Genomic DNA, 24,103 nt, shown 5'->3' on the forward strand with positions numbered 1-24,103 from the left:
TCTATGAGATCGACAGAGAACTCAATCCTCGGATATCAAAGACAAAAGGGGCTTCCTAAGGCGGTCAGTGATTTGCATTGTTTTTGGTTGCATTGTTTTTGGTTTTGGGCTCTCGTTTTCAACCTTATGCCTTTCAGTGAAAGCTGCAATGAAAGACGGAACGAATCTCGTTGGCAATCAATGTTTATCCCTTAAGCTCGAATTCAAAGAAATTCGTGATCGTGAGAAGAATCAATTGTTGAACATTGTTTCAAAACAAACTGCTCATGTGTGATAAAATATGGAATGCTTAATCTATATTTACCATGCCGAATCATTGAATTAACAGGAATATCGCCTTCACTTGCAGTAGGTATATATACTCCCATGACCAAAATACTAAATAATTTTTTCAAATGCGGTAAAATTTTGAAGTTTACAATTTTCAATAATATGTATTAAATGGAGTGTGGACATATGTCCATATTCACAGATTGAACAATATTCACTTCAAGTGCACCAGATGTAGATGCAATGGTATGCGACAAAAGTACTAAGTCATTTAATCAAACGCGATAACTTTTTTCAATCACAATCAGTGATTACACGTCTTAAAATAATGTAAAATATCGGTGTTGCAAACGGGAAACGCTTAGAACTGGTTGAACTACCCGAATATGGCTAATTCATGCGTTCTTTTTGATAAAAAAAAGTAATTTTTGGGTTGAAATTTTGTCAACAGTGAAATAAAATGACATCTGACAGTTACAAACTATTGGTGTTCTATGAACGCTCATCGCATTGGTTAATTTGCGATTTGCAAGAAAATTCCTAATATATTCATATAAGCATGAAAGAGACTTAATGGAATTTCTGTTTGGTTACAGAACACCTGGTATTCTGTAATTTGGTCAATACATAAAAAAGACATGATTCGGGAGGATCACTGAGCAGTGTTGCGTATGTCATTACTATTGTAATGTTTTCATTACTTTTGAGTTGTTTCTATTAAGTTGTTACGTTCACTCGGATAAAAACAGTAATCTAGTATATGTGAAAAAAAGAGTTAACAAATTTATGGTTCATAATCACAGAAGAAATGATCTATTGGTGGTTTGTGTCACGATGCAATGAGATCATAAATTTTTTTCCTGGTTCAAGTTATTGCACAGAATACTAATATAAATTTTAAAGAATATAGCAGATCACAAAAGCACAAAAAGATCTTCCGCTAATTTAAAATCCTACTACTTTCTATTATTATTGATTCTGAAAAACATTACAATTTTCTCAGAGTGATAATGAGACATAGAGTTGCCATGCCTATACCATTACAATACATGTATTTTGAAGCGGGTATCATACTATTCTTTTCTGTACAATTTATGGGCGAGGGGAGTGGCGGATAATGAGGGGTTTGTTTACATTTGAAGTAAGTTGGACCATAAAACAGTGGCGGTTGGCTCAGTTGATAATCGGAGGGATATTATATATTTATAAAATAAATCATTTCAGGTGAAAATATATATTGTTTAAGTAGTTCCTACAGGAAATCTGATTTTTATTAATGAGTATGGCAATGAGTCCAGTTTTTCTACCGCCTACTACATTTTTATTCATGTATGGCTTTATAATAGAACGCGTGGTTTACTGGGTTGAAATTGAATTATTTCAAATGAACTAATTCATAATAATTTTTATTGTTGTTTTTATTTTTATCGTTGTTTTACAATAAAAATCATTATATTCATAACAATGATAAATGTTAATTTTAAATGTAATGAACTTTATTTTACATAATCAGATGAAGAAATTTGTGATTTATTCTCAGATTTGATGAACAAGCGGTACGGTTTGTGAGGTCCGATACAGAGAATTTTCGATTAGAAATCATGAATATTTATAATTACGATTGGGGTTTGATATTATTATGCGATTTCATTCAAAATTGGTATCTAGGGGTCTTTGTAGACCGACATTATGTTTTTTTTTTCAATAATTCATGCTGACGAATTCTATAATTACGAAAAATCGTTAATGTAAATGAAAAAACTGTATTCAAAAATGAAAAATGTGTTTTTCATATGTATGCCATAAGTCATATTCATTCTGTGATCAACAGATCAAAAAACTTTCTGCTCAATGTACAGTTTATATACTGAATAGTTATTCTTGTGCAACCGATGTTAAATCTGTTATTGCTCACTTAACAACTAACTTACGTCACCCGAAGACGATCGTGGATACTAACAATCGAAACGTCGTAAACTAATTTGGCTTGAAATCTCTCAACTTGTTTATTTTTATTTTTATCTTTATTTCCATTTTGTTTTTCTATATTTTCAAATTTTTCTTCAATTTTATTTTTACTTGAATTTTATTTTCACTATTATTTCATTTCAGGTTTTTTTGCCTAATGTAATTGTTATCTACAGCTATTTATTTTAAATTCTTCTTTTTTAATTTGTTTCAGGAATTTCAAATCATTTTATATATTAGACAATGGAAGTCCGAACTAGTGAAATTCATCATAAAACATTGTCAATCACCTTCAAACAAACCCAAAGAATATGATTTCCGTTTTGGTTTAATTTTCTTTGCACGAGGCTCTCACGTTGCATACAGACAATATTCAATAAGAAATGACGGTTGTCATTTTTTTAACTTCTTTTTGGTTGGGATATGTCAAATAACGAAATAATATAAACCTAGTTTCAAAAACTTTATAAGAATAAGATCAAAAAAATGATCATTGAAAACATCAAAAATATCCCCTTTCATAATGTCGGTTCACAAAGACCCCCAGATACCCATTTTGAATGCAATCATGATTTCTAATCGAAAATTCTTCATATCGGACCTCACAAACCGTACCGCTTGTTTATAAAATCTGAGAACAAATCACAAATTTCTTCATATGATTATATGAAGCAAAGTTCATTACTTTTGAAATTAACATTCATCATTGTTAGTTCATATGAAACAATTTAATTTTAACCCAGTAAACCACGTGCTTTATTATAAAGCCATACATAAGTAAAAATCTAGTGGAGGTGGTAGTAAAACTGGCCTCATTTTCATAATCATTAATAATAAATCAGATTTCGTGTAGGAACTATTTGAACAGAATACATTTTCACCTGAAATGATTTATTATATATACTATTCCTCCGATCATCAACTAAACCAACCGCCACTGTTTTATGGTCCAACTTACTTCCCGTAAACAAAGTTATGCTGCCTTCAATGTACGGATGGAAAAGGCCTCTCTATTGTCTTTTATTACTCTGAGATTGCCACGGAGTGGAAGACATATATGTATTGTAATTCGAACATCATGCCTGAGGAAAACATAAGACACCGTAGTCACAAACGAATAAATATATATGCAGTGTCACCTTGCGGAGATGGTTCTCTCGAATAACAACACTCTTCCCGAGAATACCTACCAGGTAGGTATTCTCGGACTCTTCTGTGAAATCGCCACAAAATAAGAAGAAGATCTTGGAGTCATGTTGTTAACCTAATATAATAATTTAATTATATTACTTTGAATTTGAATCGAAGAAAAATAATTATACATATACAAATAATTGTAGAGTAGAAAGTTAAGAGTGAGAGAGAAATAATTTTGAAAATGACTGAAGAGATTTCATCAGAAGAGCGAGACAAGATCCGCGAAAAACTTTCTAGCCTTAGCTTCGAGGAACTACTGAAAATGAAAAAAGACATGGGCGCGAAGTTGTACAATAAAACCATCTACGGAGAACACAAATCGAAACCCAAAGTCGACTTTCAGCGTGCCAATAAAAACAGACCTAGGGAAGTTAGTTCGAAAGTACGGCCAAAAAAGTTCAATAAACATTTTGAAGAAAAAGCACCCTCAACAAAAAAGTTCGTCCCTAGAGATCCTCGTTTTGATCCCCTTTGCGGACAGTTTGATGAAAAGGAGTTCAGAGCTAATTACAAGTTCCTTAATGATATCCGCCAGAACGAGAAAAAGGAACTGGAGAAAGAGTTGAAAAATTGCGTCAATCCGGAACGAAATAAAGTGATTCAGTTGCTGATACAGAGAATAGTATGTAGATGTTTAATGGTACCATTATCAATCAATAATTTTCCAATACAGGCCCGTTTAAAATATTGCTAATTTTTCGTCATCTATATGTAGTACGTGCTATGATAAAAATTTCATTTTTCGAAGAAGTAATTCTTGATGAAAATTTCTGATTGCTAACAAAACACGTTTGTGGATGTAAAGAAAAATTGTATACAGAGTGCCCGAAAGATTAGAACCCCACTTTTTTGTAAAGTACCCTTATAAAGTATACTAATGATATCAAGAAAGTTGTTTCAAATCATTTCATCTTCTGAAATATTGGTTTCCATTAACTTTGAATAGTAATCACTTTTCACTTGAAATTTTGGTAGGGATACCTTTGATCTTAAATACCTTCAAGCATAGAAACACTAATGTTTTTACTGATGTGTTTTTGATTTGTCAAAAGCTCTCAATGCAATTAAAGCATACTAAGCAATCATTTTTTTCAATCACAAGAACTGCAATACTTTCCTCGATGCACATTTCATCGAATAAAGGCTGAAAACATTCACAAATTCAAAAACTTTCAGTTTGTAGTGAACGATTATTACTACACACAGCATGTAAACCACCCCCAAAATCACAATAATCTGTGAATGGTTTTTCCTAGATATCTTTATTATCTCTTTATCAAGAGTGACTCTAGATCAGAGGTTTCTCAAACTTATTTTGTTTACCGCCCACTTCAAGAATTAATTATTTCTACCGCCCCCCAAATTGTTTTACTTTACTTCATCTTTAGAATCACAAACGCAGTCATTATTTTAATAATTAAATTATGTCTGTCATGTGAAAATAAGACTTTCTGGTGAGGGTAATGTAAAACACCATTTTGTAATATCGGGAAAACTTTTATTCATGTTATTAAAACAAACATTTCAATTTGAATTTTAAAACTAATCTAATGTGAAAGACGAATTTTATGTCAGGCGTAAGTCACCACGTTTGGTAATCTGCAACCGATTTGTCTTTTTAGTTAGCAACGTTGCCACAGCACTAAATTCACGTTCACACAAATACGATGATGGGAATGCTATCAAAAATCGAACGATGAACTCCAATCCAGGGTACAATTGCGGGATTGGCATCCATTTTTGAATTTTATTTTTATTTCCTCGATCGTTATCAGTTCTATGAGTTCTTTTTCCAGCTGGGGTGATCCTGCTGTGTTGACATTTCAAAAAGGATCCAACACCCAGTCCGGTATTTCCAAGTTTAAAATGTCCTGGTATCATTCTGCGAAATCACTGTGGAGGTTCTCCAAATGTTGGCAGTAAACAAGCAAGTCGTCGTCGTTGAAGGATGCAGCTGACAAATTAGGGAAATTGCGAAACTCACGTCCACCGATATTATTCTTGTATAAGAGCAATTTGGCTACAAGAGCAGATAAAAACCTTAGTCGAGAAATACAGCATATCTTTGGACAATTACTCTTTTAAATATTACTGGGGTTTTTCCCAACACTAAACCTTTATTTTAACACCTTGATAGGTGTTTCGATCACCAAGTGATCATCTTCAAGAGGAAGATCAAATTCATCAAACAGGTTGATCATATTCAAGAGGAAGATCAAACTCATCAAACACTTTGATCTTCCTCTTGAAGATGATCACTTGTTGATCAAAACATGTATTGAGGTGTTAAAATAACGGTTTGGTGTTGGGAAATAACTCCAATAATATTCATTACTACACCAAAGGTTCCAAACAGTGCATCACAATTACTCTTTTAGTTTTGGGGTTAATGAAACGTTAACCTTTTGAATTCTCGCAATAACCAACAAATGTAAGTTATTTTGCATTTGAGTCTATTTTATACAATGCTTTCATCAGAAATTATTTTATTAAACATAGATATATTAACTGTTTAGCCCAATAACAATTATCTAAATTCGAATGAATCAGTATACTTCCAGTAATTTCCATCAAAGTTCAGTTGAGCTACTCAAAAACTCCATTTTGTTGCAAGGGGCCACATTCATCGGAATGTACCATTTCTAGAAACATTTCTACACGTGAAGTTATAGTTTTGTTAAAAAAAAATTTCTATGAATCTTTACTTTATATGTTCTTTACACTGTTTCATACCTTTTTCCAGAAAAGAAATTCTTTCTGCCATGTTTTCTTTCAAAATTTTTATATAATCTTTTTTATATGTGATGGAATTGACCGATACTTCATGAACAGTTCACAAAATTGTAACATGTGTTTTGCTATAGAACAATTTGATAGTCACTCAGTGTGAAAACATTTGAAAAAGCATTTGTATAGCAAAACACGTTTTGCGGTTGTTTGTGGTTTTGTAAACTGTTTAGTGAAAGTCTCACAATAAAGTGTTATATTGAAAGATTTTCCAATTTTGACAGTTTGATTAACATAAATGAGATTCATGTACAATACAGGTGCATCAACATAATAATACTTTTTTCTATAAGACAATATAAAGTTGTCAACACAATAAAATAAAGATACTGAAAGTTAATTATAAAAACTAAACAAGGCGATATTTTTGTTCAAATTCCAAATCAAGTTATTTCTTCACTTTTCTTAAAAATAGGACAGGCATTCATCTTGCTTAAAATGCATATTGCTCAGGTAACATGGAAGTTATTTAAAATGATCACAAAGAAGAGCATTCAACATGTTAAAATAAGAATTTCTATTACAAGTAATCTTAAATGAGTATGGTCCAGTTATACCATGATAAGAAATGGCACAAGCGATTAATTTTTGGAAATATTAATGTTGGGTTGGGAAATACACCTTTTTATATCTCATTCAATAAATATTTAAATACTGGATACTTTCTCAGCTTTTAGAAGAATAATAATATAAAACATATAAAACATCTGGTTCAAAGCATGATATTGAGAACTATCAAGCAATTAGCATCCTGTCAGAAATTAACTTTTTGAATGTTTAGTGACAAAAACATTAGCTTGAGAGTTGAAAAATAAAGTCAGTAGTGAACAACATGGATCATCCAGAATAAATCAACAACAATTTATAAAAAATTCTATCACCATAGATTTCGCATATGATAAAGTCAAATCACTTTCTGCTGACTAAACCCCATGGTTATGAAATCACCATAAATACATATCTTTTTTATTTATAAACATATAATTGGCCAGTAATCAGAATAGATCTGGTGTTGTGGCGTACAAAGTATTCTTTTTATTAATATAATCTTGTAGTTATTTTTAACAATATCAAAATAACAAAATAATAAAAACAAAAATATGTATATAAAGATAAAAATTTAAAAAGATAAAGATGGACTTTAAACGTGAAAAAATAAAATAAAAGTAATAAAATAAAAATAATAAAATAAAAATAATGAAATAAAAATAATGAAATAAAAATAATAAAATAAAAATAATAAAATAAAATAAAGTTCCACAATTACATGTTGGTGTAACTATTGTTTGATACCTTCAACATGGTAAAATTATACTCAATCAGCCTACTTTCAAATACAATTTTTTAACAGTTTTTTTGAATTCAGTCATAGAAGCAATGTTTGTAAAGTCTACAGGAAGTTTATTGTATTGCTGGATTCCTCCATAGATGGGTGTACCCTGATTTTTCTTTGTTCTCATGTATATTTGTTTCAGTCTTACAGCATTCTTGTATTGTGATTTTGGGTATCTCCTACTGTTTTCATGGTGGTATTACATAAGATGTATTTATTCAAGATTCCATGTATAAGTTTTACTTGTTCAAGTGTAATGATTTTTACTATTTTCAGGAATCCCGTTTTTTCATAAACAATGTTTGTGGAAGTTGGTCGATACAAGTTATACAAAGTTTTTATTGATTTGTTTTACACTCTTCCTAGCTTGTTAATTGGTTGTTATGATGCCATGCTCCAACATAGTATGAGATACCCTATATGTGATTCAATATAGCTATAATATATCATTTTTTTGACATTGTGGTTTATATATTTTGCACAGCGTTTTAATGCATCTGTCATTAAAACTATTTTTATTATCACTTTGTTGATATGTTCTGCCCACTGGAGTTAATTATTATATTATTATTATAATATTTTGTGAACTTTGACTTCTTTTAGTAAGTTATTGTTTATATACAAATGTATTATCCCATTTACTTTGTTTTTGTGCTTTAACACCATATATACAGTTTTTCCAACATTTAGTGCTAGCTCATTCATCGGTAGCCATTAATAGTCGTTATTCAACACGATTTGGTGGTGCATTTGTGTAGCTCCGATGTCCCAGAAGACAAATCTTACGAAATCCTTATTATTTTTGGTCTTTCTAAAAATTTGAAGTTTTGTGTCAGTCTGATTAACAAAATATCAAGTATGGCAATCAAAATATCAATCAATGCCTGTCAGAAACATACACAAAAATATAATCACTACTTTTTTCTCTTCAGAATAATCAACTCAGAGAACACAACAAAATTGAAACCGAGGAATTGAAGAAAGTTGAAGAGAAAATGGAAATCAGGAGAAAACTCAAGAGTGGTGAAAAACCGAATTTCAAAAAAAAATGTAAGTGTGAAATGTCACTGCTTATTTTAGTTTATCATTATACAATTTCTTTTTACAGCTGTGAAAAAATTAGAAGACTTGATTGACAAGTACGAAACTCTTAAGAAATCCAACAAATTGAAGAAGCATATAGAAAAGAGGTCCAAGAAATTGATAGGAAAGAGCAAGAAAAAAATGAATTACGAACAGGAATTCAGGTAGTTTTATGAGAAAAATAGTTATTATTGATTCACGTGATTTAACATGTAACTGAAGATAACAAAAAAGTAAATGTAAATAAATAAGTATGGTAAATAGTAATGAATTGTTTTTCAAAATTATTTTATAACGTGGCTCTGTATGCCAAGTTTATAGTTAGAAAAATATTACTATTATGGTTATGGAGCTATCGTTAATCATTCAAATTTTTATTGGTAGCTTATTCACTAAAACTATGAGGGAATTTAACTAATGTTATGTCCAAACCAATTAATACAACTTTACACTTTGGACTTTCGGTGTAACCTACAAAAAGTGAACATCGTTTATTGCTTTGTGCTGCGAGAAAGTGTGCTGGTAACTCTTTTTGTTATCTTTCTTCTACCTGGGACATCTTTCTTTTGGGTTTTTTATTTAAGTTACTTTTTTCTCTTATAATTAGTTAACCAAAAAAAATTAGATATTAGGCAAAAAATATAATAAAGGTACTTTGAACATGTTAGGAGGGGAAAGGGGAAGAGGAATCTTTCCCCAAAAAACTGCATTCAGAAAAGAAATCGGATACGGGATACGGGAATAGTAGTAATCAGGAAAAAGATCAGGAAAGTTCAGGAAGAGATAGTTTGAATAGGTTCGTCCAGGGACTTTACATCAACCTTACAAAATGATATTGATATAAATAGGGATTTACACGAGCAAGAATCGTCAGATAATGAGCAGATAATAACATATAGTGATGGCATGGCAGGCCCGTATGTTGTAATGCTAGAAATGAACGAAAAGTTAGGGGGAAGAGTAGGAAGATTTTCTCATTTGAAAATTGAGAATGGATACGGGGGTATAGCCACTCTCATTCGAAAAGATTGCAATTTCACAGAAAAAAAATTGAATACATTTACAACAACGATAAATGTCGAAGTATAATAATCAAGCTTAACAATACAATCATAGTAAATACATATAATCCACCTAATAATAAATTAAACTTTACAAAGTTGTATGAAATGATATCTAAACTAGAAGGAGAATCCAGTTGGATGGGTGATTTTAATACACACCATCCATTATGGGGAAGTAATAATATTAACAATAATGGCAACATCATGTTGACCATAATAGAAGAGAGCTGGTAGTCATGAATACAGGTAAGAGCACTAGATTCACAAATCCAAACGAAAACACTAGTCCACTGGACTTGTGTCTAATATCCAGCAAAGTAGCATCAAAATGTTCATGGGAGGTGATCACTTTCCCACTGTGTGTAAATATAATCACCCAACAAAGGAAAATGTCCCTTATTCTAATCCTAGAAAACAGAGATTTTTTGATAAAGCAAACTGGGATGAGTATTGCATACAAAGAATTGATTAAATTAATGAACACAGTAGCGGACAGCACCATACCTGAATTTCAACAAAGACAAATTAATGGAGCTCGTAGCCCTTGGTGGGACGCCGAGTGCCAACAACAAAATGCAATACAGAAACAGACAATAAAAACTTTTAAAGAAATACCTAATTCAGAAAACTATATAGAGGCAAAAAAAAATAATAGCACGGACAAAACGATTTAAAAAAAAAAGAAAAAACAAAGTTTCAAGTATTTCTGTTCCACGTTAAACCGGGATTCAAACTTATCATACGTCTGGAATAAAATACGTAGCTTTTCAGATAAAAAACTAAACAGATATGAAAAAAATAATGCCCCGGACCCTATCTTAGCCGAACAACTTTTAAGACAACATTCTCACTGTGACATAAACCTAGAATTCCAAATGGTAACAACTATTGAAAAGTCAAAACCTTTTTCACTAGTAGAATTAGAAAAATGTTTAAGAATGAAAAAAAAATCTGCCCGGGTAGAGATGGTATCCCTTACAGTATGTTTATAAACTTACCAATAATAGTTAAAAAACAGTTATTAACAATTTACAACAAAATCTTACAGGGCGACACCCTGCCGAGTTCGTGGAAAGAGTTTTTATTATTTGTAATTTTAAAACAAAATAGGAACGACAACACCGACATAGGCAATTACCAGCTATTGGCAATGGCATCATGTGAACTAAAAATTTTAGAAAAATTAATAAAAAATTGACTAGAATGGAAATTTGAACATCAACGAATGTTTAACAAAAACCAAGTAGGTTTTTGCAAGGGAATGGGAACGATGGATAGTATTGCCTATTTGTTGTCTTATGTCCAAATGGCATTAGGTTTGAACAAAATAACAATAACAGTGTTTCTGGAAATTAAAAGTGCGTACGACAACGTAAATATATACATACTCTATAAATATCTATTAAATTATGGGGTGGACAATGATATAGGCAATTTAATATTTAGAATTCTGCAGAACAGGGAAAATTATATAGTAGACAAAGAAGATAATATACATGGTCCTATGGTTACCACAAGAGGCGCCACACAGGGTTCACCACTTAGCCCACTATTATTTAACATTTATATGATTTCATTATTTGAGTTGGTACCTAATACGGCCCAACTACTAACTTACGCGGACGACCTTGTCCTTATATGTAAAGGAGTAAACATTCATTCCACTGTACAAACAATCAATCAAATCTTAATTAAAATAGATTTGTGGATGAAGGAGCACGACTTTCAATTAGCAACATCAAAATGTGAAGCTATGTGTTTTAAAAGGGGTAGGCAAATTAAAGATAATCTAGGGATTAATATAGGGGAACAACCAATACAAACAAAAAATGAGGTGAAATACCTAGGTACAATAGTGGGAGCTTGACGGGGGACAAAAATATTGAAATAGCTGTTAATCGGGCAAATAAAAGTATAAATGTCATAAAAACATTCAGTAGAGTACGGTGGGGTGCGGATCCCAAAACGCTGATGATAGCATTCAATGGTCTAGTAAGATCTCACCTAGAATATGGGTAAATGTTATACAAACCTTGTTCAAAAAAAAATCTGGTTAGACTGGATAAAACATATAACCAAGACCTTCGTGTTCTCCTAGGGTGTATGAAATCAACTCCAGTAAATGCTATGTTAGCGGAAGCTGGTACAACATGTCTAGAGACAAGGCGGAAATGGTTGGCAACAAAATTTATACTGAAAAGAATAGATTACCAACCACCACTATTTCAGATATTAATTATCATCAAACATTTACTCCAACATCAAACAGGTTTCTGGAAAAATAAACAGACACCATACCTTATTGAAGCATTAAATCTATGTCAAACAAATACAGCCAACATATATAAAAACAACGTTATACCTATATTCAGGAAATAGATGTAGTGGACATCAAGGTAAACAAATACGATCTATCAAGTAATGAACAGTTCTTGAGTGGTACAGAAAAATACCAAACAGAATCTAACTTTGTATTTACAGATGCTTCAAAATCCGAAAACAAAGTGGGAATAGGGATACACATGCCCCAAAAAAATTTTGCATTTTCAGCTATGTTACACGATCAAATAAACATTTGTGATGCAGAAATAATAGCAATTTATAAAGGAATAACAATTTAAAATATTATACAGATTCAAGTATTTGAAAAAAATACTGAAATATGACCAGCTGAAAACCTTGTACCATACCTTGTTAGAAAGTCATTTGGAAACCATTCAAAAAAGATTTCTGAGAATAATGCAAGGCAATTGTACTATCTGAAAACTGGTTTGAAATATCATACTTCAAGGAATCAGGCAAAGCTACCTACTCACCATTACGAAACTCGCCAGAAAAATCAACATATAGTACCTCACATGGCTAAATCGTTTGGTCAAAGGTCATACAGATACATTGCGCCTAAAGTATATAGGTAATTCTATTCCCAAATTAATAACCGATATCAAAAACATTTTTACTTTCAAGAAAGAATTAAAAAAATACATTCTGAAAATGCCTAGAATAGTAGTCACTGAAATAATCGAAGGAAAATGAAAACTGAAAACCTTTTAAATACCGATGTATCACTGTTAGCAAACAGGTATATAGATTATTGATATATTGTATTGAACTGAACTGTTTAAAAGTTTGATATTCGCTAAGTTGAAATTGTGTTACTGTATTTATTTGTTTTCATACTTTTATTTCAAGGAAAATGAAAATTGAACACTATTTTAAATACATATTCATGTTGGACATCTACATGACAGAAGAAGCCTACCTGACTGAAGAAAATAACCTTCTGAAGCAAATTATCTCGGGACAAAAACAACATAATTAATGACAAAGATGAACTCATTCGACTACTAAATGAGAAAATTGCATTTCTAGAAGATAAACCGAAACACATAGAAGTACAAAATCTTGAATCACAACAAATTGGGGGTACCCACAATAAAAAGTACCTACAATAAAAAATGTTACAAAAAATGACAAGAAAAATGATACGTCCAAAAACATACAAACTAAAACAGTGAGTAAGCCAAAAGATAAAAACATCGCTGATCTAAAAACTACAAATGAACTTGTTATACATAGTGACCCACCTCTCAAACTGAAGGAAGTGGCAAATGAAATTTGATGAAGTTATCAAATTGCAAACTGACCCAGAAGCAGGTCCATCAGAATCTTCCCATGGTGGAAACTGCAAAGACACCTCAGAATGGCAACAAGTACGAAATAAACAAACAAATAGACGTCTCATCGGTCAGTCGGATGATGGTGGCTCAAAATTCAAAGGGGTATAACCAAAAGTTTGGTTGTACATCTATCGGGTAACTGAAGATGTTGAGGAAGATGACATCAGAATTTTTCTAGTTGAAAAAACAGCATGTCTCAAAGAAAGTTTCATAGTTAAGTACATCAGAACTGATAACAACTTGAAATCTTTCATGGTTGCTGCTGATTTCAAGTTCAAGGAGGATTTCTACAAACCTTCCTTTTGGCCACCGGGAGTCGGTTACAGAAGATACGACTTCAGAAGAGTTCGTCACCAATATGAAGGACAACCAAGATCTTTTTTGGAACTAAAGCACCAAAACAAATAGAATCGAATCTAAATAATATAAGTTTATCGGAAACAACGAACAGCAACTATAATGGCGTCCCAGGCTCAAAACTAGGTCCTGTTGAAGAACTGAAAATTCTATATCTAAATATTCAGTGCCTTTGGAATAAGATTTTGCAACTAGATAATTTTGTTAATTGTCTCAATAACCTAAGTGTACTGTGCCTAACTGAACACTGGCTATCTACAAGCAAGTCCTTCTGTTATACTCTTAAAAATTTTAAATTAATTTCTATTTAATACCGACATAATCATATACATGGAGGTACTTGTATCTACATAAATAATTTTTTTGATGGCAAAGAAATCATCGAATTCAAACAGCTATCTCAAGAATTTCACTGTGAACTTTCTGCATTATTCTCAAAGAAATTCAATTTACTTGTATTATCTGTATACCGATCACCCTGTAGTAACTCTGATTTTACTAAGTGTTTAAACATAATGACAGAAGCCCTCATCTATATAGAAAGGCATTATAGCAGAGCTAACGTTGTTATATGTGGCGATTTCAATGTAAATTTCCTAAATCCGGAGAAGAAAACGAACTCAGTCATTGACTTGTTTCAGCATTTTAATATGAGCAAAAAAATTCATTCAGTCACCAGAATGATGAGAAAGTCTAAAACATGTCCTGATAACATATTCTCAAATATAGAGAGTTCAAATGCAGAAGTTCTTAGTGTTCCACTGGCAGATCATGATCCTCAAATCTTCACATACAAAATCAGGTGTGACAAAAATATTAATAAGAAATATGAGCTAAACTTTTCCAACAAAAATCTAAGTGTATTCAAAACTCATCTCAATGGAGAATCATAGTCTGACGTGAATTAACTATCGACGGCACTAAACTTGCTTTTTAAAAAATACTTTTATTGTTACAAACTTGAAAATGAAAAATTACAGAAGTACAAAATATATGGAATTATACGTGTTGTTGATTTGATGAATAAAATCTGACTGACTCTGGATGCGAAGCTTCGAAGATGTGCGCTCCTGTGAGAACTGTCTTGTCAGCATCTGGAACAGGGTGGTGGTACTGCTAGATCAGCGGGATTGTCCTAGGTGGTGAGATAATTTCTCCCCCATGCGCAGCGGGGTAGTTGAACAGTGGATAGATCGGTTACTTCATTAACTACTTGTAATTGGTTCTCTTCTTGACTTGGCTTCTTATTGGTGCAACATCGAAGTACATTTTTCCTGTACAAGAAGTAAACTATCATTGATATGATCGCTAAGTAAACCACTAAAGTCCATATACTCGGTGATTGGTAAAGTCCGCCTTGGTTGAATGTTATTTCAGGATTGTTATCAATTAGCTGATTTTTCAGGTTTTGGAGTTCTTTCAGGTCAACATCGTCCAATTGAAAGCTCATATTTACACTTTTTGGAGGGTTGTGATCTTGGTTTAATTCGGGAATCAATATTATTTGATTGCTATTGATTACATTTTCTTCATTGATTATTTCGATTTGATTCGCCTTGATTTTGCAGCCTACTGGAATGTCAATTAAATAGGATCCAATTATTCTTTGAACATCCTCTTGTTCATTACATTGTAGGTGGATTGTCGTTTTATTTGGAAATAACGCTATCCATTGGGTAGAGTCCTCCAGTTGGTTAGCTATTGGCTTAGTAATCCTAACATCGATTTGTCTACATGTGGAAGTGTCTTCCATCTCCAGAAATTTCTCTAATCGGCATTTTCTTGCAGACATAGAATTGTGGTTCTACTTTGACACAATCATCGCTTTTAAATGTGAAATATTCTGAGTTCTTCAGTAAAAATGAATTTTTGAGTATAAGTGCCTTGAACTGACTTTGACTATATGTAGGGATTGAATATAAGTGATAGTAATCGAAAATGTATGGATATGTGATTGGAACATGAAGAAGAAAGGTTATTCTATTATTCAGAATAAAACATTCGATGTTTATGATTTTCTCTAATTTCAAGATGTTTTCTAAAGTAATATCAATAGGAAATTGATTCTTTGCAATTATTCCGTGTAATTTAAGAAGTTCGGCGTATAAGTCAGTGGATTTCACTATGCTTGGATGCATAATGCTGAGTTTCGCGAATGCTATAGAATTTTCAGTCCTGTAAGGCAGAGTTGACTATTTCAAACATATCAATCATTTGGTTGAGTATATCGTGAACATATGCTCTATTTTCTTCATAACTTTTTGTTTGGAATATGGCAGCAATATGAACTATTTTTTCTTGAAGAAATTTTTCATTGTGAATTATTTGTTGAACAGTTTGATTGAATTTAGAAGCCAATACTTTTTGGTTGTTTTGAAGTTCCCTAATAAGTTTTTCGTACCGCTCCTCATCTTCTGCATCGAGGTTTCCTGTAATTGATTTAAATATCGAACCAATACCATTAATCAATCCTCTTTTGATTCGTTTGGGATTTGTGATTATTTCTTGCGATTTGGATTCAGTCTTGTCTTTTGTCAAAGTCAAAATTTTGATGTAATTTTCTGTTTCAGCTGAGGAAATATTGTTTTTGTTTATACTGAGTGCTTCTAAAGTTTGTCCGAATTGGTCGTTCAGTTTTTGGATTTCAGTTTTGAATGGATTCAAGTCATTGTAGTGTATCAGTGTGTGTGAGTATTGTTGAATTTTGGCGTTGCCCAATTTCAAAGGTATCATACCAGGATTGTTTTCCAGGTTTTTCAATGTTATTCTGTCCTGAAGTCCGAATACAAAAGATATTCTGAAAAGAAATGAAATGAACTATTTATTAAAATCATAGCACTTCTTTCTTGGTCTTTTTAAATTGTCCATGTGTACTTTTTCATGATTTCCTGTGGGAACTGTCTTCATAGATTGGTCTAACTTTTGTGATAGTGGTCGGTTTTTCAAATTTGTTAGCGTGTTTTTGTCTCAAGTGTTTTTTCACGTATGTTTTAGAATTAGGTTTGAACATTTCTGGATTATCGCGCGTTTCATTAGATTTTGAAATAACCTTTTCTTTTCATTATTTTTCTGTTTATTTCCGCGTAAAGTAATTTAGTTTTTTCTCGGTGGTCATTTGTATAGTCATTGAGAAGAATATTATCTATGTCGATATCGAGTGGATTTTCATTGGTTATATGTCCATTAACTATATCGATGGGTTTTAATTTTGTTGCAGAATGTATTGAGTGATTGAATGCAAGTATAGCGTAAACCATTTTCGTTTGAGGCGGTGTTTTAAGAAATCCGCTAGTATTGAGAAGTCTAATGTGTTCAATGAGAGTAGAGTGAAGTCTTTCAATTTGTTCGTTTGATTGGGGATGATTGGGTGAGCAGAAATGTACATTTACTTTGTGCAGTTTGAGAAGTTCTTCAATAACTGTATTTTTAAATTCAGATCCGTTGTCAACTATAATTTGGATAGGTACGCCATGATGTGAAAAAAATATTAAAAGTTTGTCAGCTATATCGGTAGCCGATAAAAAGGGCAAATGATATGCTTGCGCGTATTTCGAAAAACTATCTATAATAGTAAGAAATTAATTTTTTTCTAAAGTATAAACGTCAATGTGGATAATTTCGAATGGTTTGGTGGCTGTCGGGATTATATTCATTTTTGTTTTGATATGATGTCTTTCGTATTTACTTCTTTGACAGATTTCACACTCGTTAATGAAGGTTTGGATAGAATCTTTCATATTGGGCCAATAATAAAGGGTTTTGAGTTTTTGTTCGGTCTCGTCAATGCCTCTATGATTACTTTTACCTTCGTGATATGCTTGTATCAGTTCTAAAGCTTCTTTTTTATCTGTGACATCGATTAGTTTGAATTTACATCTTTTAAATTTTAATGAAGGCCATTTGAAATTTTGTCTAATTACTTCACAAAATCGTTCATAGTTATCTGAATTTTCGAAGTAAAGATAATAAGGTATGTTAGGTGCGATATATTCTTTTACAAAATCGATTACGTCTCTTTCAAAGTTATTTAAAGAAAGCTGAACAGTCATTCTCTGTTTCTTCTCAAATAAGATCGTTATTTTTGGTTTAGATGGTGAATGAAGAACAGATTGGAAAATAATTTGGTTTTGACCGAAATTTACTGGGGATTCTGAAATGGGTATTTCAACAATTGGATTTTCCTCGGTATTAGTATGTACGGTAACGTCATCAATTTCTTCAATTGGGTTAAGTTCATGTTTTTCAGGAGTTTGAGTAGATTCTGTATCGGCATTAACTATCATAGAAATATTATCTTGAAGAGGTTTACCTATTTCTAATATATTCGAAGATGGTTGGTAGTCTGGAGTATTTAAGTTGGGGTTAACACTATTTTGGTTATCAAAAGTAATAGAGGGGCCGGCTAGACGTTCGGACTCTTCGATTATCTCGTCTAGTTCTTCCCAAAAAGTCTTTGACTCTGTTGTGTGTAGTTCAATGCGTGAAAGTGCATCAGTATTCGTATTGGATGACCCTTTTTTGTAAATTATATTATATTGATATTCTTCAAGTTTAATTCGCCATCTTAGCAATTTAGAACTCTGGTCTTTCGTTGAAAATAGCCATTGGAGTGGTTTATGATCCGTGACTATATTAAATTTCCTGCCAAAAAGGTAGGGATGAAAATATTTGGTTGCCCAGACAATAGCCAATAGTTCTTTTTCTATTGTGCTGTAATTTGATTCCGAGTCGTTTAGAGTCCTTGAAGCGTATGCTACTGGAAGGTCTTTTCCAATAGGTCCTTGGCTCAAGACCGCACCCAAAGCTACGTTTGAGGCGTCCGTTGTTAAATTGAACGGTTTAGTAAAATCTGGATACTGAAGGATTGGTTCGTTAATTAGTAAATTTTTACAAGTTTCGAAACACGATAGAAATTCTTCGTCGTGGATGATCTGTGCACCCTTCTTCAAGCATTTGGTAAGTGGTTTCGTTAATTTTGCGAAGTTATTAATGAATCGTCTATAATATCCTAACAGTCCTAAAAATCCTTTAATTTGTTTAGTTGTTTTTGGAATATGAAAGTTCTTTATCGATTTAATTTTATCCGGATTTGGTTTGACACCGTTCGGAGTAACAATATGCCCAAGATAAGCCACTTCTTTTCGTAAAAATTTTGACTTATCGAACTGGATTTTGAAGTTTGACTCTCTGAGTCTTTGAAAAACTGCTCTTAGCCTTTCGATATGCTCTTGGAGAGATGTGGAAAAGATGATTATGTCATCTAAATAAACTAAGCATTTTTCGTTTTGAATACCTCTAGGGATATTCTCTATCACTCGTTCAAAAGTCGCGGGAGCATTCTTGAGACCAAATGGCATCCTGAGGAACTCGTAATGCCCATTTTCGGTATTGAATGCTGTCCCATTTTCGGTATTGCAGGCTGTTTTTTCGATGTCTTCCTCACACATTTCAATTTGGTGGAATCCGCTGGCAAGATCTAAAGTCGAAAAATATTGGCATCTACCTAATTTATCTAGTAAATCGGTTATATTCGGCAAGGGATACTTATCATCAATTGTTTTCTCATGAAGCTTCCGGTAATCTACAACAACTCGCCATTTTTGTTTACCGGAGGCATCCATTTTCTTAGGGACGACCCAAATTGGGGACGACCAAGGTGAACTACTAGGCCTCATAATTTTTTGATCTAACATTTTATGAATTTGTGTTTGGACTTCTTTTTTGTGAATGAATGGATATCTGTATGTCTTTGTATAAACCGGTATTTCGTCAGTTGTCTTTATACGATGTTTAGTTTTATTTGTAAAAGTGAGCGGTTCATCCTCATGGTAAAAAATATCGGAAAATTCTAAACATAATTTTTTTATCATTGATTTTTCTTCGACATTCAAATGGTCAGTTCTAATATTGGTCTAAGATAAGTCCAGTTTACGTTTGAACGTCTCATCAAAATTATTAAAATTAAATTCTTGTATGCATGTTCTATCAAATTTTTCAACGACAATAGGTTCAGAGAAATCTAGTGTAATCTGATCCGTACTGTTATTTAATATAGTTGTTAGCGCTTCTCCGTTTCTCGCGATCGACAAACTCTCTGGAATTTCGCAGTTGTGTATATTTTTATAAGGAATTATAATTTCACCGTCGCGTACAGATGTTTTTATCTTAATTACATGTTCGTTTCGGGGAAGAATGGTAATGAGGTTCAAATCATTTTTTATTTTATGATAATGCAATTTGATTTGTGAATGGGATGTTGTCAAAAATCCTTTGCTCAAGTTAACATTTGCTTGAAGTAGTTTCAAGTTATCAATACCTATCAATCCATGAAATGTATTGTGAAATTTGAATAAATAAAATTTCAGGTTTCCAGAAACATTAAATACTTTTGAAATGGGAATGAAAGCACTATGTTTGTGACAACATTTTTGAAATACGGTTGACGCTATGAAAGGATCATTTTGGATTCTATCGGGGTATAGATTATAAGCTAGATTTGGATCAATTAAAGATTTAGTCGAACCTGTATCGACTAAAAATTTCAAATTATATTCAGGTAGAATTATATAGAGTAATTCGCTAGAATTACTTGAATTTAAAGATATTATCACTGGTTCTACGTTTCATTGATGTCTTGGTCTATCAATTGAAAATTTTCATCAGGATTACATTCAGTATTTTCGAAATTTTCATACTGGCTCTGATTTTCAACTTCAGAATCTTGTGAATAATATTCGACATCATTCGTTTCTGTATTGAAAAGTTTCTCCGAGATAAAGTTTTTTTGTTGAGGTCTACTAGAAAATGAAGGACCTGGTTGATTTCTGTTGAACGTTTGCCTTGTTGAAACACTCATAGGTGTTTGACTGAGAAGATTCCGATTGGGATTGAGCTTGAAAACTTTCTGGTTATTAGTAGGTTGTTTGAAAACTTGAGAATTTCGGAAAAATTTTTGTTGTGGAACATTAGTTCTTGGTTGAATATTTATAGGCTGTGAAGGGAAATTGTTTTGTGGATGGAATTGATTATTTGAAGATCTATTTTGATTAAACGATTGACGATTTTGGAATTGATCGTTTCTTGTATTGGCATTAAAAGAAGTTCTTGGAAAATGAGACTGATTTGAAATTTGATTAGAATTTGATCTTATTTGGCTACTATTTTGTCTTAGAGAAACTCTGTTTGATTGGTTTTGATAATAATTGATATTTTCTTCTCGAATGATGAATTGCAAAGCTTCATTCAAATCAATAGGTCTCATACAACGAATTGTGGTTCCTAAAGGTTCTTTTAATCCAGATAAAAACGTGTTTAAAGCTAATGAATTATATAATTTGCGTTTTAAAACTTTCGAATTTTAGTCTGCTTCATGAGAATCAATATAGCAACAAATCAGATTGAGAATTTGCAAAATTCGATCAAAAAATTGTTGAGGTTTTTCAGCCGGGTATTGTTTCATCATAACCATGTCTCTATTCAAATAGGCTTCATCGCGTTGATCCGCAAAATTCCTATACAGTGTGTCTTATAAAATATTCCAAGTTGTGACATTTTGAATATTAACTACTAATTTAGCATTTCCTGTTAGTTTACTAATCAAACTATTCAATAGATATGTATTTTGGAAAGAGTTTGGATTTTCGGCATCATAAAAATGAGTAATTAGGCTATCACAAGTACTCAAATATCTATTAAGTTCATTTGGGTTCCCATCGAATTGTGGAACGCAATTTAAATATTCAGGTTTGAAAACATTTGCCATTTCTGAAGAGTTTGAAATATTCAATTCTGGGTTTTGGTTATAAGATGTGTTATCACTATTAATTGGAATTGATTGAGAAATTAAATTAGTTCGATTTGAAAAGGGGTTTACAAAAACTCGATTGGTTCTTGGATTTGGGTTGGAAATAGAATTGTCTGAGACAGCTAAAGACAATGATTGAAAAATATTTTCAAGCGACATAAAATCAGAGTACTCACAATAAAAGCAAGATTTTGGCCATCGCTTTCTTAACCACTATAAGGAGTCTGCCCTGGTTCAACGATTTTGTCTTAACCAAGTGTTTCTTCCTTGCAGAAGGGGACGATGCAGTTCCTCTTCTCGAAAACAGCTTCGGTACGGAGTTTTCTGCAGGTCTCCGATTGACTGGGTTTCTTGAAGTTCTAGGAGCCGCTCTGCTTTCAACACCAACTTGTTCTGTTCACAAAGGTTCGATTGCCAATTAATCGTTGAAACGAAAATCACTCGTACGATACGCGTAATTCTGACAATCCTACTGTCGACTGCGCCAATTAACTATCGACAGCACTAAACTTGCTTTTAAAAAAATACTTTTATTGTTACAAACTTGAAAATGAAAAATTACAGAAGTACAAAATATATGAAATTATACGTGTTGTTGGTTTGATGAATAAAATCTGACTGACTCTGGATGCGAAGCTTCGAAGATGTGCGCTCCTGTGAGAACTGTCTTGTCAGCATCTGGAACAGGGTGGTGGTACTGCTAGATCAGCGGGATTGTCCTAGGTGGTGAGATAATTCGTGTATAGTAAATCGACATCTGAGGAAATGGCGCTAAAATTTCACGAAATATTCATGACACATTTTGAAAATTCTTTTTCTATCATTGAATCAAAATCACTGAAAAAAACCCACAATGTCGATTATTGGAGAAATAATGCCATTGAACAGCAAAAACTAAATGTTCAATTAGCATATGACATGAGTAAAAAATCTCCTAGCGATTTCAATAAATTGCAATACGAGCTGAGTAAAAAAATACAATGGAATGGTGCTTGAAGCAAAACAAAAGTATTACTCGAATCAAATATTCCTCTCCAGCAATAAAAATAAGACAATCTGGAAAATTATTAACTCTGAAAGAGGCAATAACGTGTTCGATGCATCATCTGTTTATGAATGTGATGTGAATCTTTTTAATGAATTCTTTACTGCCAATGCGGTGAGTATTATTAATAATATTGCGACACCCAAAAATGTTTCAATTACTCTCAACTCCTGTACATCATTTAAATCCTTTTACCTACGCCCCTTCATCGAAGAGGAAATTATCATCATTATTAAGAGTCTGAAAACAAAAAAGACGCAAGATGTATATGGTATCAGCACTTATTTGCTCAAACAATGCGCATCGCTAATCGTTGAACCACTTACCATCATAATAAAATGTCTTTCTGATGGTTTTTTTCCATCAGTGTTCAAACCAGCCAAAGTTCTAGCTATATTCAAGAAGGTAGATGAAAAATTACCTGAGAATCACAGACAAATTCACATATTGCCCACCCTATCCAAAGTAATGGAAAAAGCTATTTTAATACAGTTTAGTAACTACATGGAAAGCAATAATTTCTTACATAATTATCAGTTTGGGTTTAGGAAAGGTAAAAGTGCTATAGACGCTATAAACAAATTGGCTAATAACATTATTGAAGCTTTTGAAAATAAACAATCCTGTTTAACTGTCTTCACAGATCTGTCGAAGGCTTTCGATTGTGTTAGTCATGATAAACTGTTGGAGAAATTAGAATGGTATGGCATAAGAGGAATTCCCAATAAAATAATTGAATCATATTTAGCTAACAGAACACAAAGAGTTTACAATAACAATTTGATAAGTCAAGAACGTATTATCAAAAGGGGAGCCTCACAAGGATCCATACTGTTCCTGATTTATGCTAATGACTTACCTTCATATATGCATCTCAAACTAGAATTAGTGACAATATTATACGCTGACGAGACGTCATTTTCTGTACATATATATAGAACCCGTGATGTTGATAACGTATCGGCAAATATTTGTGCTTCTGCTAAACAGTGGTTTGACTCTAATGAACTGTATATGAATGAAACAAAAACAGAAATTTGTGTATTTTCAAACTATCGCACTGATGCCATTTCTACAACAGAAAGTATAAAATTTTTGGGAGTTCATCTTGACTCGTCTCTTGCCTGGACCACCCACATCAGTAATCTTTGCAACAAACTAGCAAAATCTGTTTATGCCATTAGGCGAATAGCTACAACGGCTGGTCAGAAAGCAGCTCTAATGACATACTACGCCTTGTTCCACTCAGCAACGAGTTATGGGTTGCTGTGCTGCGGTAATGCAAGCTACACCCATCTTCAAAGAGTATTTGTCTTGCAAAAAGCTGCTGTACGTAGCATTGTTAAAGCTGAATATAATGAACACTGTAACCCTTTGTTTGAGAATACAGGAATCATGACTCTATTCTAACAAATTATCTTTGACAATGTTCTGTATGTCAAAGAAAATTATCACACACTCACAACACACTCGGATATTCACTCCTACAAAACACGCAATGGAAATAATATTGTG

General features: G+C 32.5%; 2 protein-coding genes and 1 long non-coding RNA gene across 3 annotated transcripts; 1 reads left to right on the top strand and 2 right to left on the bottom strand.

Moving 5' to 3' along the window:
• Positions 1–3,411: 3,411 nt before the first annotated feature.
• LOC111509838 (ribosomal RNA processing protein 36 homolog) lies at positions 3,412–8,905 on the top strand. The gene is made up of 3 exons (XM_023165672.2): positions 3,412–4,057; positions 8,488–8,605; positions 8,664–8,905. Exons 1-3 carry the CDS (start codon positions 3,617–3,619, stop codon positions 8,804–8,806), a joined length of 702 nt encoding a protein of 233 aa, XP_023021440.2. The 5' UTR covers positions 3,412–3,616; the 3' UTR covers positions 8,807–8,905.
• LOC141487183 (uncharacterized) lies at positions 7,175–13,213 on the bottom strand. Its single transcript, XR_012468241.1, has 2 exons — positions 12,965–13,213; positions 7,175–8,366 (listed from the first exon to the last, which is right to left on the bottom strand). It is a non-coding gene; the product is annotated as an uncharacterized lncRNA (long non-coding RNA).
• Positions 13,214–14,059: 846 nt separating this feature from the next.
• Positions 14,060–21,834, bottom strand: LOC141487182 (uncharacterized). Its single transcript, XM_074185958.1, has 2 exons — positions 21,720–21,834; positions 14,060–16,536 (listed from the first exon to the last, which is right to left on the bottom strand). The coding sequence occupies exons 1-2, from the start codon at positions 21,740–21,742 to the stop codon at positions 15,909–15,911; spliced, it is 651 nt and encodes a 216-aa protein (XP_074042059.1). The 5' UTR covers positions 21,743–21,834; the 3' UTR covers positions 14,060–15,908.
• Positions 21,835–24,103: the final 2,269 nt, after the last annotated feature.

Source organism: Leptinotarsa decemlineata, unplaced genomic scaffold (assembly GCF_025532065.1).
Source record: "Leptinotarsa decemlineata unplaced genomic scaffold, Ldec_3_MD MMD2_tig00078422_RagTag_RagTag, whole genome shotgun sequence".
In the NCBI taxonomy this organism is placed as follows: Eukaryota; Metazoa; Arthropoda; class Insecta; order Coleoptera; family Chrysomelidae; genus Leptinotarsa; species Leptinotarsa decemlineata.

Bases quoted from the DNA above. Each gene is read 5' to 3' on its own strand.
- LOC141487182 (XM_074185958.1), bottom strand. From the start codon at position 21,742: ATGGCCAAAATCTTGCTTTTATT. The intron at 16,537-21,719 runs GTGAGTACTCTG...ATTTCTTTTCAG, and splicing joins GCCAAAATCTTGCTTTTATT to AATATCTTTTGTATTCGGAC.
- LOC111509838 (XM_023165672.2), top strand. From the start codon at position 3,617: ATGACTGAAGAGATTTCATCAGAAGAGCGAGACAAGATCCGCGAAAAA. The intron at 4,058-8,487 runs GTATGTAGATGT...TTTTCTCTTCAG, and splicing joins AGTTGCTGATACAGAGAATA to AATAATCAACTCAGAGAACA. The intron at 8,606-8,663 runs GTAAGTGTGAAA...TTCTTTTTACAG, and splicing joins ACCGAATTTCAAAAAAAAAT to CTGTGAAAAAATTAGAAGAC.